This window comes from Canis lupus, chromosome 16 (assembly GCF_011100685.1).
Source record: "Canis lupus familiaris isolate Mischka breed German Shepherd chromosome 16, alternate assembly UU_Cfam_GSD_1.0, whole genome shotgun sequence".
Taxonomy (NCBI): domain Eukaryota; kingdom Metazoa; phylum Chordata; class Mammalia; order Carnivora; family Canidae; genus Canis; species Canis lupus.
In genome coordinates this window covers 36485168-36504811 of record NC_049237.1, presented here as the reverse complement: position 1 = coordinate 36504811, position 19644 = coordinate 36485168, and the positions used below count along the sequence as shown (strand labels likewise).

Sequence of the window (19644 nt, the reverse complement as noted above, 5' to 3'; positions counted from 1 at the left end):
ACAATGTTGTAGAAGGATTCTGTCAGGCCAGGGCCTGCTGGCTCCATATCCCTTCGTGTCCTTAGACTCTACTGTGCTGCGGGCCAGCAGTCTAACAACTCATTGCCATAAAATATTTTCTTTTATTTCAGTTTTGTGTCTTCACTTGCGATCCTTATCACTCCATTCTCAATTTGGCTCCATCACTCCCTTTGTTCTCTGAGTCTTTCTCATAGAAGCCGGTGCCCACAGCAAATGGCCCCCCATGAGTGGGCCTCATCTAATCAGTTAAATACCTGAACAGAACAAAGGCTGAACCTCCCCTAAGAGAGAATTCTCCCGCCAGATGGCCTTCAAACTGAGACATCAACTCTACAGATTTTGGACTTGCCAGCCTCCATAATTGTGTGAGCCAATTCCTATCATTAATCTCTTTCCAATACATGCCATTGATTCTGTTTCCCTGGAGCATCCTGACTACCACGCTGCTCTAAAAGAATCCCATTACCCCATTAATAGTCATTCCCTACCTCTCCTCCTTCTAGTCCCAACCAACTATTACCTGGGCCTATACTGGATATTTCATATAAATGCAATTTGTACAATGTGTGGTCTTCTGGGATTGGCTTCTTTTGTTAGCATTATATTTTTAAGGTGCCTCCATGTGTTAGCATGTATCAGTACTTCGTGTCCTTTTATTGCCAGATAATGTTCAACTATATGAATATACTGCATATTAGTTTTCTGCTCATCAGTAGATGTCATTTGGATTGTTTCTACTTTTTGGCTATAAAGAATTGTTCTGCCATAAGCATTTGTTGACAGGTTTTTGGATGAATGTGTGCTTTTATTTCTTTTGGGTATAAATTTGGAGTGAGAGAGTGGCATTGCCTAGTCGTAGGTAACTCTATGTTTGACATTTTGAAGACGTGCCAAACTGTTTGCCAAAGTGTCTTTACCGTATCACCAATAATGCACTGAGTTCCAGTTTCTTCACATCCTTGTCAACATTTGTTATTGTCTATCTTTTATTGGTAGCCATCATAGTGGGTGCAAAGTAGTATCTCACCAAGGTTTTGCTTTGCATTTCTCTCAGAGCTAATGGCTTCAAGTATCTTTTTATGTGTTTATTGACCACTTGTATATATTCTTCAGAGAAATATCTATTCAAATCCTCTGCCCATTTTAAAGTTGGGTTCTTTATCTTTTTCTTATTGAGTTTTAATAGCTCATATGTGTCCTGAAGAAGAGAGCCCTTCTATTTTTCAGGAAGAAGTTGAGAAAGACTACTATCAGTACTTTTAAGATTTGGTATACCTCACCATGGAAGCCATCTGGTCCTACTCTTTCTGGGAAGTTTTAAAGCTACCAATTCAATCTCTTTTCTTGGTATAGGTTGAGTCAGATTTTCTATTTCTTCTTGAGTCAGTTTGTCTCTGGGAAACTGTCCTCTTTGCCTACGCTATCAGAATTATTGATCTGAGGTTTTCTTTTTAATATAGGCATGTCTTTATGCAGACTGCCTTAGCTATATCCTACAAGTTTTGCTATGTTATGTGTTCATTTTCATTCATTTCAAAGTATTTTCCTTTCTTTTCTTTTTTCTTACTTTTTTTTTTTTTTTTTTTTTGAGATAGAGAGAGAGATAGCATGAGTTGGGGGCAGGGGCAGAAAGAATCTCAAGCGGGTTCTAGGTTCAGCATGGAGGCTGACATGGAGTTTGATCTCATGACTCCGAGATCATGATGTGAGCCAAAGTCAAGAGTCAGAGGCTTAACCCATTGAGCCACCCAGGCAGCCCTCAAAGCATTTTCTAATTTCTCATTTTCTTCTTTGATCTATTGAATACTCAGCACTGTGTTGCTACATTTTTGTCTGTGTTCCAAATTTCCTTTCCTTCTGATAGATTGACTTTTTTCACAATGAAATACCCCTCTTTATCTCTAATAACATTTTTGTATGTGTGTGTGCTTTATTTGTTTTAAAGATTTTATTTGTTATTTAGTCATGAGAGACACAGAGAGAGAGAGGCAGAGACACAGGCAGAGGGAGAAGCAGGCTCCACGCAGGGAGCCCGATGTGGGACTCAATCCCAGGTCCCCAGGATCAGGCCCTGGGCTGAAGGCGACGCTAAAAAGCTGAGCCACCCAGGACGCCTGAGTGTGTGCTTTAATGTCTATTTTACCTGATATTGGCATAGCCACTTCAGCTCTGACATGGCTGTTTTTTGCCTGGCATATCTTTTTCCATCTGATTACTTTCCACCTATTCGTTTCTTTACATTAAAATCTGCCTCCTGTGCAGAACATAATTTTTTTAAATCCAAATAGGCAATCTTTGTCTTTTAATTGACTTGTTTAATCTCTTCCCATGTTATTAATATGGTTAGATTCACATCTGCCATATTGATTTTCGTCCTGTATACGTCTCATACCTCTTTTGTTCTTCTATTCTTCCTTTACCATCCACTTTCACATGAAGTGGGTATTTTCTAGTGTAACATTTTTAATTCCATTAATTTCTTAAATATATTTTTGAATTATTTTCTGAAGGGGTGTTCTACATCTTAACTTACCAGAATCTATGTCAGATTTATACTGGCTTAGTTCCAAGGAAATATAGAAAATAGTTTCTGTATTTTTTTGTTCCTACGTAACTCCATTTCCCCCATGCTTTTTTGTGCTATTACCATCATATATGTTACATGTACATCTTATAAAAAACAGTACATTGTTATAATTACTGCTTTATATAACATCTTTTAAAGATGCTGAGGGGAGAAGAAGAGGAAGTATATACTATCACATTTGTCATTATAATTTTTCTTTTTTTAAAGATTTTGTTTATTTATGAGAGACACACAGAGAGAGGCAGAGACACAGGCAGAGGGAGAAGCAGACTCTCTGCAGGGAGCCTGATGTGGGACTCGATCCCAAGACCCGGGAATCATGACCTGAGCCAAAGGCAGACACTCAACCACTGAGCCACTCAGGCGCCCCTCGTAATAGTTTTCTTATTTACCCATTGATTCACTCATTTCTTCCTTTGGGTTTCAATCACCATCTGACGTCATTTCCTTACTCCATCACTGCTTAGTTCTACTTGTTTCTGTTGTGCTCATGTTGTCAAATATATATTATGTTTGTGTATATTCTGTTTCATATGGATTGTTTTTTCCAATTGCTTTAAATCAGTTAAGAGAAGAAAGAAGACCTGTGCAATCATACAGTTTTCATCATCATCTCTGTAGTTTCCTTTATTGGGTCTCTCTGACGTCCCTGCTGAGATATCCCCCCTTATTTTTATCTTTGAGCCCCACAACCTAGGAGTTGTCCCTGGTTCTACATAGGTCACTTACTGGTCAAAAGTTGTGCTTCAGCCAGCAGTTAGATTTTTTATCCTCTACTATTGGATGTGCAGGTAGCTTGCAGGTTGCTATCACACTTCAGGGAATTTACATTTTTTTGGCTCCACATTCAGCCAGAGATTAGTAGCATGGAGTTCTTCTCTGATCACTCCCGAGAGAGCTCAGTCTTGGACATGCACAATCTTCTGGGTTCCCAGGAATGAGTATGATTTTCATTGCACGTCTACCTTCGTAGAAGGTAGCCCCTTAGTGGGAGTAGCTTATTGTTCAGTTGGTGTTTGCTAGGAGGTTATGTGCGAGCCCCTTGTGCCAGGGAGGCTTCTGCCCTGTGATGATGGGGCTGGGTGTGCTTGGGGATGCTTTGAAGTCTGCCCCATGACCTGCTCTGATTATTCCTGAGTGGGTGCAGCCTAGAGCACCCACAGAATTGCCTGGGATCCTGGCCCTTTCCCTGGTTCTATTAAACCAGGTTTCTGGCTCCTCTGCTATTTTACGTGTCTTGGGGTGCTCCCAGCCTCCTTTAGTGTTCGCCCAAGATATCCATTGCTTTTTTTTTCTTTTTTTCTTTTTTTTTTTTTTATCCATTGCTTTTGACAACACCCTTAGGCATGCCATTCTCTGGGCTCTGTTCCAGATAAAGTCAGCCTTCTAGGGCAGAGCCATGGAGATCTTCATCCTCATGGCCTGCCTTTCCTCTGGACAAAGCTTTGTGCCTCTGTGCTGGAACTGAGGGTAAGGAGCTGCTTTTCCTGATATGGACACCCCTGTTCTACAAGTGGGCACTGAAGGAGGAGGAAGTATAGCCCCCAGTCTTCTTGGCTTGCCTCTCCAGGGGTGGGGAGGGCAGGGATGACTGGGCCCTCAGGATGCTTTCCCACCCTGCCTGCCATAGAGCTTCGCCTATAAGCAGTTGGAGGCCCGGGTCCTCTCGGCTACTCTTGCCTGGAATAGAGCTTCTGCAACAAAGGGCTGGGGAGGTTGAGAAATGCAAGCAGCCTATCTTTCCCAAAATGAAACCACAGCCCCTGGTGGCAGGGAAGTGAGGGGCGAGAGAATCTCTATCTTCTTGGCCACGTCTGTCCAAAGTAGAGGGTCCAGGGAGCCACTTCTGGAACATGGAGCTATGGGGGAGGAGGGGTTAGGAAGGTCATGGCTTAAAAGTCACAGACCCTGGCTGATTTTGTATTTGGGAGATTTTCTTGAATGAATATTTTTTCCATTTGTTGTATGTCCTAAGGACAATTTCTGGAGATTTGAAATGACCATGGCTTTGTGTGTGTTTTTTAAATACAGATTTTGTTTATTTATTTGATAGAGAGAGAGAGAGAGAGAGAGAGAGAGAGAGAGAACAAGCAGGGGCAGTGGGAGAGGGAGAAACAGGCTTCCTGCTCAACAGAGAGCCTGACGCGGGGCTCAATCCTAAGACCTTGGGATCATGACCTGAGCCAAAGGCAGATGCTTAACCTACTGAGGAACCACCCAGCTGCCCTGCTTTGTGGTTTTTTTTGTTTTTTGTTTTTGTTTTTTAATTTCCCCTATTTTATTTTGCTGGGGAGAATTTACACTGAGCTCCTTACTCTGTCGCTCTGGACGTCCTCCTCAGCTGCCACATTGGCATACTTTTTGGAGTAGGAAAAGAGGAATGTATCGCTGGCTTGCTGGACATTTCATCTAGCCCTTGACACACCCTGGGCGTGTGGCCTGTACCCATCTTAATTTCATGCCATGATTTCTCAAGTACTGAGTGACTATAAAGTAAATCCAAGAGATTTGTTCTGTTCTATGTGCATCAAATTGGTTAGTGAGATTCTGCTTTTATTTCTGATGAGTGAAAACAGTAGTTAATTTTTCGCTGGCTTCAGTGCAATATTCAGAGAAAAAGTGTTCCATCTATAAAGGTCTTCTAAAACGGCACTAAAGTTTTCACAAATCAAATCAACTTTCCCAAATTTCAGTTGCGTTTATATGCAAAGCTTTTGGCTGCACTGAAACATTTAAGATGTTTCTTTTAAATTTCAGATGAAAAAATTGATTTTCTAACAATATAATTCTTCTGTAATCTTTCAGTAGATTTTTCTGGTGGAAAATTTAAAACTGTGGAAGTGTCTTTAAAAGCTTTAGGGTCTTCTGGGGCACCTGGTGGCTCAGTTGCCTAAGCATCTGCCTTCAGCTCAGGTCGTGATCTCAGGGTCCTGGGATGGAGCCACGCATAGGGCTTCCGGAGCAGGGAACCTGCTTCTCCCTCTCCTTCTGCCCTACTCCCTGCCCCTTCCCACCATGGTCAAATAATAAATAAAATCTTTAAATTAAAAAATCAAAGCTCTGGGGTCTTCCCTGGGCGCTTGGGTGGCTCAGTTGGTTAAGCATCGACTTTTGGTTTCAGCTCAGGTCATGATCTCAGGGTCCTGAGATAAAGCCCTGCAGTCAGCAAGGAGTCTGCTAGAGATTCTCTTTCTCCCTCTCCCTCTGCCCTTCCCCCTGCTCATGTGCACTCTCTCTCTCTAATAAAATAATAATAATAAATAAAATAAATAAAAAGGCTTTGGGGTCTTCCAGACTCACGGGGCAATTTCCTGGTCTCTCCATGGGTTGTGTTAGATTGTGTCTCTCCATGGCATTACCCAGACATTCACATACCATTTTCTTAATTTTTCTGCCATATTTTCACCACTTTTTGTCTGTATCCCCCTTGCATTTATGCACTTAATATTTTTCTAATATATATTAAAGTATTCCTTTCTAAATGCACTTCCTTTTAAAGCAGACATTTTTATCACTAGGGCCAATAACCAATTTGCCAATATGATAAAACCAAGAATTATGAAAAATTCTAGGTAGGTACTGTTTCTTTCTTTTCTCCACCCCCCCCCCATGCCAAGCCCCCCCAGGTAGGTACTATTAAAGACTCAGTCTTTAGACTTCAGGTCTGCTTTCTTGGTAAAAAGGGGAACCATGGAAGGAAAGAGAATGAGCTTAGTTGTATTTGATTAGTGTTCACCAGCGCCCAGCACTGTCATAAGTCCTTTTACAGAATCTCATTTGACATTTATTTACTTTTATTTTTAAAGATTTTATTTATTTCTTCATGAGAGACACACAGAGAGAGGCAGAGACACAGGCATCGGGAGAAGCAGGCTCCCTGCAGGGAACCTGATGCGGGACTCAATCCCAGCACCCTCGAATCATGCCCTGAGCTGAAGGCAGACACTCAACCATGGAGCCACCAAATGTCCCTCATTTGATGTTTATAACGACTGGACGACGTGGATGGCTTGGCCCATTCTGCGCACGAGGAAACGGGCACCAGGAGCGTAGGCCTCAGAGCCAGGATGCCCATGGAGGCGGTCGGGTCAGCGCTCTTCATCACTCTGCATCCGGCCTCCTACTAACATCAAGGCCGCTGGAGAAGTGCTGCTCCTCTGATGCTAAGTCCACAGGGCCCACACCCCCGCCTCACCTAGCACTGTCGGGGCGCACCCCAAACCCTGGAAAACCTGGTCGCAGAGGGGATCTGCAGACGACTCAGGAAAGGCCCCCTTCCGCACTCTTACACGGAGAAATGCTGCGTGGAGGTCTGCTCCCCCCTCGGCCGCTCTCGCTGTGTATCTGCCCCTGAGAGCTCCTCCTAGGCCTGCAGCAAAAGCTCAGTATTTGATGCCGCATTTCTCAAACATATTTGACCTCAGAACTCCTTTACAGGGGAACATGCATGATAGCTCAGGGAGATACGATGCTTCATGGAGCAGTTGGAGAAACACTGAATTAGTCCCAGTGTTTAGAGTGAAATCATTCAAAGACATTCCAAGGACATTTCTTGTATCTAAAGATGAAAAAGACACTTCTTGAGCTGAAACATTCAAACAGGGTTTCTGTTGCCCAGTGCACGGTCCCCTGCCTGCCATCCCTAATAACTTGCAAGAATCATCTGCTTGATAAAGCCTCTTGCAGCAACTCAGCATCCCCGCTCTACTCCGTGTAGGAACGTCCTGTCCCAGCGGTTGAGGCCCTTCCTCCCTCTACCACTGGGCGCCGGGGCCAGGAGCAAGGGAACCCCTGGGCTTTTGAATTTAACTGCCAGAGCAGCCCCCACCTCGGGAGCGCTGTGTATTCAAAGCAAATCTGGGAATCAACTTCCAAAAGTTCACAGTGGGCAGCCCGGGCGGCTCAGCGCTGCCTTCGGCCCAGAGCCTGATCCTGGGGGCCTGCTTCTCCCTCTGCCTGTGTCTCAGGAATAAATACAATCTTCAAAAAAAAAAACCTCACAGGTAGGAGGAACTGCTTGCAAGGGAACAGGGAATGACAGACAGAGGTGATGAATCATACAGCGTAGTTGCCATGGACACCTGCGTACCTGTGCTGTGCTCAGCGACGCTGAGAACTCTGAGTTTCTTGGTCAAAACAAAAAACCCCCAAAACAGAAAAACAACCAAAAAACCCACTAGGCCCCAAAGGATGAGTTCTGCTCCCTGTACTACTCTCTAGCAGGAGGGAGGGCTGGAGGAGAGGCTATGGGGCCCACGGCCAGCTCCGCTGTCCTTTGGAAAATTCTGATGGCCCACCACAGTGTCAGCTTGTCTGCTGGGACAGGGAATGGAGCCTCTGACCCAGCACTGGCAGGTCTGCGAATATAGATGCCTCCCCATGCCCAGGACAGTAGTCATGCAGCAGGGGTGGCCAGGCCTTCTGCTGAGAACCCCGCCCCCCGGCTCCGCTCCCTCCGCAAAGAAAGATCAGGAAAGGGGAACCTGCAACGTGTGGTGGACTCCTAGGTTTAAGAGGATCGCAGATCCCTGATAAAGGATTTGGTTAAAGAGAGAGCCGCTAGTCGGGCACTGAATCTCTGGTCTGAGAAGAAGCAGGGTTTTCATCATTTTCAAAATGAAGACTTTCCCCAAACAGTGCAGCCATCCGTCCATCTCCTGCAGCTCAAAAGTGACTTAGGAATGTAAAAGTCAGGGGTGCCTGGGTGGCTCAGCAGTGGAGCGGCAGCCTTCAGCTCAGGTGGTGATCCCGGGGTCCCTGCGTCGGGGTCCCTGCAGGGAGCCTGCTCCTCCTCTATGTCTCTCTCTGTGCCTCTCATGAATAAATAAAATCTTTAAAATATATATATAAAAGTTATTCTTATACCTGAAACTAAAGAAACCAAGAAACAAAAATAACTAAACTCTGCAAGTATAAATTGCTTAACCATTTCTTTGTATTTTTATTGAATTTTTTTGATTTTTTTTAAATTTCTGCCCAGTAAAGACAAAGGGGAGACCACAATCACAATTTACAAAGTGTGGCATGACAAAGAACACACACACACGCCCCAGCAGGAATTATACCAAACCCTTTCCTTTTTATTCATTCAAAAGAGTCCAATGCACAAATGTCAAATATGAGCACTGTCATTTTTTTTTCTCGGAAGAGGGAAAAAAAAACATTTATTCTGGCAGCACTTTTACAATTCCAGGAAGTGGTTTTGATACCACAAGATGCAGGAATAGAAACCATAACAAACTCGAAGGGCGTTTGTTTGGGAGGCAAGGGACAACTTGGTCTGAAAAGACTCCCCTTGTGCTTTAGTGAACTGCCTGTCGGCCTCCGCCGGCTGAGTCTCCCTTCCCAGGTATGGAACTGTCTGCATAGACACTGAAATTTCCTGTGGAGCAGAGTATTTTCTGTATCTCCAACCCTCCCTCCACCCTGAAGCAAGGGCTCGAGCTTTTCTGGAGCTTCTTCTGGTCACATGACCCTCAATCATGATGACCTTTTTGCCAAAACACATGTGACACTGAAATTTCTTCTTAACTGCTTCTCTAGGGTTCAGATGACAGCACAAAACATCACTTGTCAAAAAATAGCAGATATTAAGAATGTGGGCATTTGTGTTCATAGTAATAACAAACATTTTGCAGGGTATGTCACCCAAAGGAGCATTTTTTTTCTTTTTTTTTTTCCATTTAATATGGTCCCCTGGGGAGTTAGCCCAAAGTCACATCCTTAAGAGTCCTTGCAAAAGACTAGTCAAAGTCAGTTAATTTGACAGTTTGAGAACCGTCTCGTGCCAATTACAAAACTCCTATGCCCAACAATTCAATGGTCCATAAAGCAATGAAATGTTACCATTCGGCTTACACGCACACACGCACACGCGCACACACTCACACAAGAACTGTGACAAAAGGATTAAGCCGGTGATCTTGTGACTGTGTTCTAAAAGGAAATGAAATTTCAAAACTGAGGTGTCCATATTCAAGTATCCAAAAATGCAGAAATAGTCTGATCCCATTTGATTTTATGACCATGAGAAATCACATTTGTTTAACTGAGATTCTGGAGTTAGTGAAGTCGACTCCTGGGGCAGAAAAATCTACAAAAATCAGCTTAGGATTTTTCACAATGCAGCCGCTTGCTAGTTTGTCATTCCTTTTAAAAATACATTGAGACTTTGTATACTGGCATTGCAAGAGTCAATACTTTATAAAAGAAGTAAAAGAATACTACCGGCTGACTCACTTTTCATGCCTTACACTGGCGAGAAACAGTGTGTTTTACACATTTTCCCGTCAACACACAGGGAGGCAGCTGCAAACAGAGTCCTTTACATCCTCCAAAGAACGTGTTACTACTGCAGCAGCAGATACCGTTTGGCCCCAATTCCAAGTAGATGAGAGAGCAATTTGCTTTGCTTTGCACGTTTTACTTTGTGGAGATTGAAAAACAATGGTGTTACTAGTTCTTGCCAGTAGACCATCCAGTCAGAGGCTCTATATTTATAAATAACCAATGTGGGATTGTGCTCTCCAGTTAGGCAACTCACTATCTTAAGGTCTGACAGCCAGATGTGGAGGGCTTGCAAAGGGCTCTGCTAAATTTCACAGACTGTTGTTGTAGCAGGGAGAAAAAAGTACTCATTAGCAAAGCTCTTTGCACCATTCACAACCGACTCCTGATTATCTTAAGCTATGAAAGACTCAGGTTTTCCATGGACTCGTTTGTTGACTCTTCTGTCCCCTTCCCCTGAAGCATCCTAACACCAGGCTTCCGTCACCACATTGCTCAGGGACAACTTGCTGTCAACACGCAGCCCAGGCGAATCCCAGGCCGGAGAGGGAAGGTTCCACCTGGCATGAGCAGATGTGCGGGCAAAGCAAAACAGGAATCCCACCAGCCTGCCCACCACCAACAAACGGGCTTACAGGCTGGGACCATTATTTAAAAGATGGAGAGGACACACTGCCTGATATGCACGTTGAAGGTTCTTGCTGATTATCGGCAACCTCTATGACCGCAACACTTAATCCACGGGCAGAGAGATTTTTTTTTAATCTCAGAAGGATTAACGAATAAAGAATGAAAAAGGTCTTACGCTAAAATAAGAAATCAGCCCCATCTTGGCACAGTTCTCATGCAGAATATTGCACCCAGTGTTAACTAACGCTAGAAGCATCAAACTGTATAAATTTAAATGTATTTGCATATTATAAAAATAAAGATAAACATATACATATTTTACACTAGTTACGGAACAGCAATGAACGGTCAGTCGATCCCTCTTTCACATTTAACAGAACTGAAATCTGAGTGCTCAAAACACGGCCACCTGTACTGAACTATGGCTTTTATGTGCACAGAAAACAAAATCCCTGAGAAGCCATTCGACTTTTTTTTCTTTTCTTCAAGTAGCGCTCTCCTTGGAGGATCACAGTTCTGAGGTTCAGGTTGTAAAACATTTGCTCCATGTTCTCTCCCTTCGTCCCCCTGCCCCTCCCCACTTCATCTATGCGCCAGGTGTGCTCTCTCCTCTGCAAGCACCCTGAACATCTATTCACTCAAGTTCACGGAACACGCGTGGGAGTGTGGAGGGTTTCCCAGGTATGAAAGATGATCCAGGTGAGTTCTGATGCTCTCTTTTCTCCACGGAAATTCCATAGCCATAGAAGTCATTGGTTTCTGTGCTTTTCACCAACGTTCTTCCTATATGGGTGGACGAGAAGAAAGCAGAGAAATGACAAAAGGGGACAGAGAACGATATTCTCAACTATAAGACCTGGAAGTGATCATAGGAACTGTTTTTTTTTTTTTTTTTTTTGGCAGATTTTAAGTTCTACTTCTGGAACTCCTTATAAAAAAACAATGTAAATGTCGGGCAACTAATAAGCCTACAGAGGAAAGTGTCTTTTCACTGGAAAGCTGGTCAAATACTTCTGTTTGTGACGTGACGTGCAGACAAAGAGAGGAACTACAGTAATCAGTAAAACTCACCTAATCCATTGTCATTTCATAGCTGAATTAGATATGTAATCAGGAACCCCAAACTCTACCCATAGCCCTGGGTCCTTTCAAGAAACATCCATGGGGACACACACACACACACACACACACACACACACGCTGAATAACCCCCCAGGAGTAGCACTCTATACTGAAAAGTGAGAACTTTGAGTTTAGGATGTTGATCTGGCCTAAAAGGCATGATTTCCCTTAAAGTGTTAGAGGCAAGATGGTCAAACTAAAAACTGGTATTAGATCAATAGAAAATGAAGAAACTCTTGCATCGTCATTGAATTAAACAGGGTGGCATCCGATTCAGACAAATGGTTAGGGGGTAAATGTCAAAGGTCCCCCTCCCTTATACGGGCTTTCCTATGATGACATGCATATCCTCCCCCCTCCATCTCTCTCGGTGCCACTTGATTTTATGGAGAGTATTTTAGTTACATGACCAAAAACATGTACCTTCCAGGTACTGACTATTTACTACACCCCAGGAATCACACCACTCACTGCAGTGCATTATTTGATTAATCCTCAATGCGTCACGCACCCATGAAGTAAGCTCCATCCTACTCGGCATTCACCAAGAAGGAAATTAAGGTTCCAAGAGGTTAAGGAACTTCCCTGTGGGTACACATCAGTGGGCAACAGGGCCAGCCTTTAACGAGGGTTATTTGACTCCAAAGCACGCTTGACAGCTCAGAGCGGGGTTGGGACGTTGGGGGCCCTAGGAGAGTTTCCTGTTTCTCTGGCACTCAGCCAGGAGGGCTTTTTGCAGGCCTATTACTCTAGTAAACTGCCCAGTAGAGAAAGTCTTGAAAAGTGCCTCAAATTCAAGTAATAGTATAATAACTCTAACTGTAGAGAGGATGGCAGTGTGAAAACTCCTGCCTCCACCAAGCAGTTACCTCTGGCGGTTTGAGCTCTGGGCTTGGGAGGGGGAGGCGCCGTGCAAATGTTTTTCTCAGTGAATCTAACAAGCTTTCGGAAATGCAGGCAGTCGTATCTGGCTGGCTGTCCCCTGAGCCACACGTAAGACAGAAACGCGAGAATGTCTAAGCGAGAGCACCCAGAGGGAAAAGGGAAACCACTTTGAGTATATTTCCACATTGGTACCACTTTGTGTGTATAGGCTCTTAGGGAAGGAAAGAGCCATCAGATCACCAACGTTCCTCACCTCACACTGCTTCTCCATCCCAGAAGGTCTACCTCAAATGCTACTTCCTCGCACTTTTCCAGATCCTTCTTGGTAGAGTTCTTTCTTCTCAGGGGACTTTGCTGATACACTCACTGTGGCAGGGATCATATTTTCATTGTAATTAGACACTCACGAGTTTGTCTGGTTATGTCTCTGATTCCCATTCTCCCCAAAGAGACTATTAGATTCGTGAGGGCAGGGTCTGTCTGGCTATTTCTGCAGCCTCAGCACCTGGCGCGATGCCTGGTGGAGGGCAAATCCTTAGCTAAGCCCTGCTGCAGGAATAGTGAATAAGATGTGATGAAAAAGTCACAGGTGAAATAGCCAGGACACTGCGAGACTGTTATCGTCACAGCGGAATATAAGGAGTGAAGCAATGAATGCTTACAGGTAGAAGGGTTGCAGATGGCGTCTCAGAGGAGCTGACACATGACCTTGGCCGTAGGGACAATGGGTCTTCACCAGATGTGTGTGTGTGTGTGTGGAGGGGGCACAGGTAGCCATGGGCTGAGAGCCAGCCAGGCCTGCAGTATGGTTGACCTCCCCCAAAGTCAGGGTGGGTCACACATGTCAGCAGGGTGCCTGGGGTCTGTGATTCATGCCCAGGGGTTTGAACTCAAGCCTATAATCACCAGGAAGCACCAACAGGCTTTTAGAGAGAGAAATGGCAGGGTCCGTCATTAAAAGATAATATTGGTTTGAAGGGAAAAAAAGATTAGAGAGACGGAGGCCAGCTGAGACTCAATCACAGGTATCTTGGTAGGGACAGGCGCATCTAGATGACAGCACAGGCCGAGGAGAAAGATGTCTGAACAAATGTGCCCATGTCAAGGCACACTGCAAAAGTGGGAGAACAGGTGTCAGTGGAAGGCTGCAGGGGTGGAGGAAGGAGAGGGAAGCGTGACGGCTGGCCGACTCCTGGTCTGGCCAGTGGGTACATGGCACGGCCACTCCCTGAGGCGGGAAGCACAGACCGAGGCTGAGCACTGAGGGGAAAGACAGCAACTCACACCTATGAAGCCTATGGACATCCCAGGGAGTTGCAGTGGGACGCCAGGTAGAGAATTCTGGAGCTGAAGGAGAGGTCAGAGTGAGGGCCCAGACCCAGAATCCTCTCGGGGTACTGAACCTGCTCTTCCTGGGACACAGCATGACTCTTCAAGGTATTCAGAGGCCTAGGCTGTTGCTTGACGTCTGGGCCCTTGCTGGCCCTAGAGGGCCTGTCCTCCCCACAATGGCCAGTTCCCGGAGATAGTCAACAGCTCCAATGTGAGTGCACTTCTCAATAAGACCAACGCCCCATACACCCCAGCCACTCCCTCTATCAGGCTCTGACAGAGCAGGCCACTGGCTCTCTGCCCTCCTCACTCCAGGGTCACCTGCCAGACACCCAGGGTCTGCCCTCCGTCCCACAGCCTGCTGAAACTACTCATGCTGGCTCAGCCCGGCTAGCACCTTCCCTTGGAGAACACAGTACAGGCTTCTGCCCAGTTCCTGCCCCTCTGCCTCATGCCCCACCCAGCAATTCCCCAGGAGCCCCCCACCCATGGCCTGACACCCACCCTCCTCTTGGGCACAGTCCGTCATAAACTATCTATTCAATGGCACTCGTTTCCTGGTCTGTTGGCCTTACCATACCTGCAACACTCTATTATTCCCCTGCATTTTAAAACAAGCATGTAAGTAAGAACTTGGTGTGAAAATAGCACGGGATCTGGGAGCCACGATGTGAGTTTTAGGCTGTGCTGTGCCGCTCAGTAACTGCGATTATCAGCACGTAGCTTGGTCTGGAGCCCAGAGCTCCCTGCCCTGTGTGCCCCATGGGGCTGTTAGGAGCAAATGAGTGAGGGGGCTCTGCTCTGAGGGGCACCACACCACAGGCATTTGTGATCATGATAGGAAAGAAACAATACCACTCATCTCCTCTTTCTCCCATGAAGATGCAGTTAGGACACTGCAGGTGGCCTTACACACAGATCCTCACTGGGTGAAGGAGAGGGTGGGCCAACATTCTTTCCTACCTATCCAGCACTTTTTTTTTTTTTTTTTAAGATTTTATTTATTTATTCTTGAGAGACACAGAGGCAGAGACACAGGCAGAGGAGAAGCAGGCTCCATACAGTGAGCCTGATGCGAGACTTGATCCCAGGTATCCAGGATCACATCCTGGGCTGAAGGCAGACGCTCAACCACTGAGCCACCCAGGCGTCCCTCCAGCACACATGTTGACCTTCGTTGGGCAGGCACCTCAGTTAATAAACTAAATGCTCCGAGGCAAGTCAGTGAGCCTGTTTCATTCTAGGATCCAGATGTGTATTGTGGAATTTTGTTTTTTAGGATTACCTTGATATGCCACCCACAGCGTACACCACTAACATTCTTGGTAGAGAAAAGAGCAGCCGAAGTTTATTGAGCGCTGTGTACTCCATGTAAAGAATCATGTCAACTGCTCCCCTTGCAATGATCTCTCTAAATGCTCACAACCACCCCACGGGGACAACCGTTTTCTGGAATCTGCATCGGACACAGTTCTATAGTCACAGCACTAACAAATCGCAAAGATTCGAACTCAGGTAGTTTAACTCCAGAGCCCGAACTGCCTTGAGAAAATAAATGTGAACACTACCTTTAAAAGCAATTTGTTGTGTTGCTCCATTCGAGATTTTCCTAATGGGATGTCCGTGCATAATATATTTTTTTAAATGACTTTTTTCCAGCAAGGAACAAAGATGACTAATACATGTGATAATATCACAGTAAGTTTAGGCAAAAGAATCAAGCAGTTTCCTTATTCTAATTTCCCAAAGGCTTCTGGATAAGCAAAGGATTCGCACACTTGAAATGCACTGCTGTGTAGGATCTCTTCATCCCAAACCCCACCCCACCCTTATTTTCCCCTAAACTTTTGAGTCTTCAGGAAGCCCTTATCTATTTAAGAAACCCTCTCTGCTTCCCAGACACTTACCCTTAACAATTGGTGCTCCTAAAGTCACAGATTGGATACAGTAAAAAATGATGACAAAAGGGGAAGAAGCACTATCTTTTCCACTTAATTTTCCAAGAAAGTATGGAGATACCTAAGCAGAGAGGGAACAAATTCTAGTATCAGTGTGGCTGGTGGGGCACTAAATAATCCAAGAGACACTATTTCTCCTGGCCTGTGAAGGTAGCGAGGCAATGAGCTGTCTCACTCCTTCCAAAAACAAAGCAAATCAATGTGATACCCTCCACAGGCCACCTCCACATTGAGCTCCTTTTCTCCTGAAATACCATCCCCACCCTTCATGTTCTACAGCTCCGTGGTCAGTGAAAGATCCTTCATCGTTGTAAAGCCAGATTCATGTTGCTCCATTGCTTTCATTAAAAATTTTTTTTAAAAAATTAAAAAAAGAAAGAAAGAGAAAGAAAGAAAGAAAATGTCAAGTGCAGTTAAACATATTTTCCCTGTTTATCTGATGAGATAAAGGACAAAGATTCTTCATACTACTTTTTATAAAAGGCAATTTCAATTGGTCTTAAATATCCTTCTGTCAAAACAATGTAACTGCCAAAATTCCTATGGAAGTAATCATTCTATCTTTGGGACTACTGATAAACAGTAAGGAACTGAATTTACTGTGGTCTTGCTTGACTGGGGACACTACGGTATTTATGCAATAACCCAAGTTTAAAAGGTAGTTCTGAAAGGCAGTGTCTCGGCCCTGCCTTTCATCCTTAGTCGTACTTTCTGGAAAAGCAGAAAGCTTATTAGCTCAACAATTTTCAAACCAGCTCATGTTTTCCAAATCTGTAACACACGAACTGCCCCAATCTGGATTTACCTCCGTCGTCAGGTCGGCCACTCCACATGGAGCGTAGACACACATCGTACCACCACCAGAGAAATGGCAGTTGTCAAGAAATAAAAATGATAGAGTCCTATTTCCTGTATGTTTAAGGGTCAGTCCATTAAGAAACCACATGGAAGAATGTGGATTGCATTTCAGTATGCCTTTAGGTAAAACATTTTTATATGCTAACCTACTGGATTCTGTCTCTTAAATGAAAATAAGTAGATAAATTGGGTCATCTGGCAGTTTCTCTTTACTGAGTCTATACATTACTTGGTAGAAGTGGGGTTGGTCTACTCCTCTTTGGAAATGAGAGAGAGGAACGTTCTATAGGATACCTAAGAATACAGAGCAAACAGTGAGCTGCCATTCGTCTAAAGAGGTTCACGCTTCCCTACTGAACTGGAATTTTAAGTGTCTCAACATGCAGAGCAGCAGGATAAAGACAGAATTTCACAACTAAAAGTGTAAAAAAAATAAGTTAAAATGAATCTATTTTCTTTACTTTCCCCATTGAAAGTATAGTTTTGCCTCTTAATGATTTGTAATGTCCAAGACTCAGTATCCCTTTGATGTTGAGACTTCAGTTAGGCTGACCATTCAGAATTTCTGAAGGATGAGTATGTGAGATGTTGGATGGGGTGATTAACTACTGGATGGCGGGAACCCTTTCACAATGTATTGTGTATCAAGTCACCATGATGAACATTGTAAATATCTTACAATTTTATTTGTCAATGATATGTCACTAAAGCTGGAAAAAAAAAGATCAGTGGTTGCCAGGGTTAAGGAGGAAGGGAGGAATGAACAGATGGAGCACAGAGGACTTTTAGGGCAATGGAAATATTGGTGTTTATTTATTTTTTTTTTTAAAGATTTTATTCATTTATCTGAGAGGGAGCAGGAGCGAGACAGATCACAGAGGGAGAGGGAGAAGCAGACTCCCCGCTGAGTGAAGAGCCTGCTGCGGGTCTTGATCCCAGGACCCCGAGATGATGACCTAAGCCAAAGGCAGATGCTTAACTGAGCCACCCGGGTGCCCCAAAAATTGGTTTTGATACTATAATGGAGGATACACAAGCACATGGACTGTGAAGTAAACTGTGGCCTCTGAGTGACGACGATGTGTCAGTGTGTCCTCATCAAGTGTTTCATATGCACCACTCTGGTGACAGCTGTCAATGTGGGGGAGCTGCGGTGTGTGGGGGCTAGGGGGTCAGGGGGCATCTCTGTACCTTCTGCTTAATTTTGTTGTGAATCTAAAATGGCTCTATAAAATAAAGTTTATGTTTTAAAAAATTGGTACCTATACTAAAAAAAAAAAAGACAAAAAGGTCTGAAGGAGGCTGATCTTCCTGCAAGCAGCTCCCCTTTACCTTCACTGTCCAATAAATGGTGGGCTGGCACTGGGTACAAGCAATTCACTGCCTTTAGACGGAATTAGGCCAAGAAGAACACTTTATAAGAATTTCTTTGAAACTCACAAATCTGCTTCATACCAGTGCAACCAGGCGGCAAAGCCATTCCTGAAAGGGACACCAAAAAAATTTCTTGACTGCATGGAACTAGGTGTTGTATTAGATGTTAAGTAGCTGCAAACGGGCACATGTTTCCTTTAGGAGAGGTGAAAATGTTCTAGAATTAGATAGTGGTGATGGCTATGGACCACATAATAAATATGTCATAAAGAAATCACAGAATTATTTTTTAAATGTACCAAACAGAATGTGTATCCTTAAGGAGGTCAGAATTTTTTGGAGCTATCTAGCAGATGTGCTACTAGGTGAATTTTCATCTCATCTCAAAAGCAAATGTCCTTGAAAATCAGCCCAGGAGAACCCAAGTATGGAATGACTCACATTTCTATCTGGTAGTCAGCAAAGAGAACAAAAAGCCACTCAGCTCCTCAGTATCCTCCTAGAGGGTGAGACAGAGGCGAGGCATCTCATTCATGTGACCTCTAACCACTTCCCAATGGAAAGCTGGTGGTGACCCTAATCGCCAATCACCAAAACAAATGATCAAAGTAAATCATCTTCTTTAAAAAAAAAAAAAAAAAAAAATCACTACTATTATTCTCTGTGTCTCCCCATAGGGAAATAAAACACAGAAAAATTTTAAATGAGAAATAGAAAAGCTTGAGATTTATAAGGAAGATCCAATCAAGTAACAGTTGTTGGTGGTTTTTCTTTATAAAGGATATGGCAGCACCATTATTTTATACACTGTCAGAGGCAGGCTTAAAGTTAAATGACAAGTCTCTGACCTGTAAATGAGAGGAGTTAAGGAATTTGGATTGTCTTTTTCAAAAAACACCATGAGATCTAGATCAATGACATAGGAATAGAGGGTGATTATTCTGTTAGGCCTGGAAGAGTTTTCAGGCTGATGTCTGTTGTCCTGACATAATTATTAAGAGCGCTCCTGTGATCCTCAATCCTTTCTTGATTTGTGCAATAAAATACTGATCCATGTAGCATGGATTAGCTTTGCCTTGGTGCTGACAACTGGTTACTGACTGGAGTGAGGCTCTATAGCCAAAGATAAAGCCCACTGGCGAGGGAGTCCACTTTTAGAGTCCTGGAGGGGACCCCAGAGTTCAGAAAGTCCAGCATACATACATTACAATCAGCAGGTGGACTACCTTTCCAGACCAGTGCCTGCCTGGTCCCCCTGGAAATCCTGATATATATCTCTGATTAAGAAAGACTCATCTCCACCATCTACCCTGCCTTTTATGGGGTGATAGAGAAGTAAAAGATCACTTTACCATGACTTGCTGAAGATAACTTGGTTGGAGTTGAGAAGCCAGTGCAATAATAGCCCAGCCTCCCAATTCCTCCTGCCTGCTGGCACCTGCTAGCCTAACTGTCAGAGTCAGATCCAAGCTGTGACAACATGATAACCACCCACTGTGACAGTTTTCCTCATCAGTCCCCCAAATCTCCTTACTTTCAATACCCTGTCATCAGCATATAAATCAGACCTCTACCAGGCAGGGCTGGCCT

General features: G+C 44.2%; 1 protein-coding gene across 2 annotated transcripts in view; it reads right to left on the bottom strand.

The window, feature by feature from the left end:
- Positions 1-8521: 8521 nt before the first annotated feature.
- Positions 8522-19644, bottom strand: part of MFHAS1 (malignant fibrous histiocytoma amplified sequence 1) — a 97018-nt gene continuing 85895 nt past the window's right edge. The window contains exons 3-4 of one of the 2 annotated variants that reach the window (XR_005371546.1): positions 15772-15883; positions 8522-11308 (exon numbers count right to left, since the gene is read on the bottom strand). Coding sequence is in view for 1 of the 2 variants with exons in the window: in XM_038560219.1 (XP_038416147.1) it covers positions 11275-11308 (34 nt within the window). In the remaining variant the exon portion in view is untranslated. The remainder of the gene's footprint in view (positions 11309-15771; positions 15884-19644) is intronic. The other variant, XM_038560219.1, reaches the window with a different exon arrangement.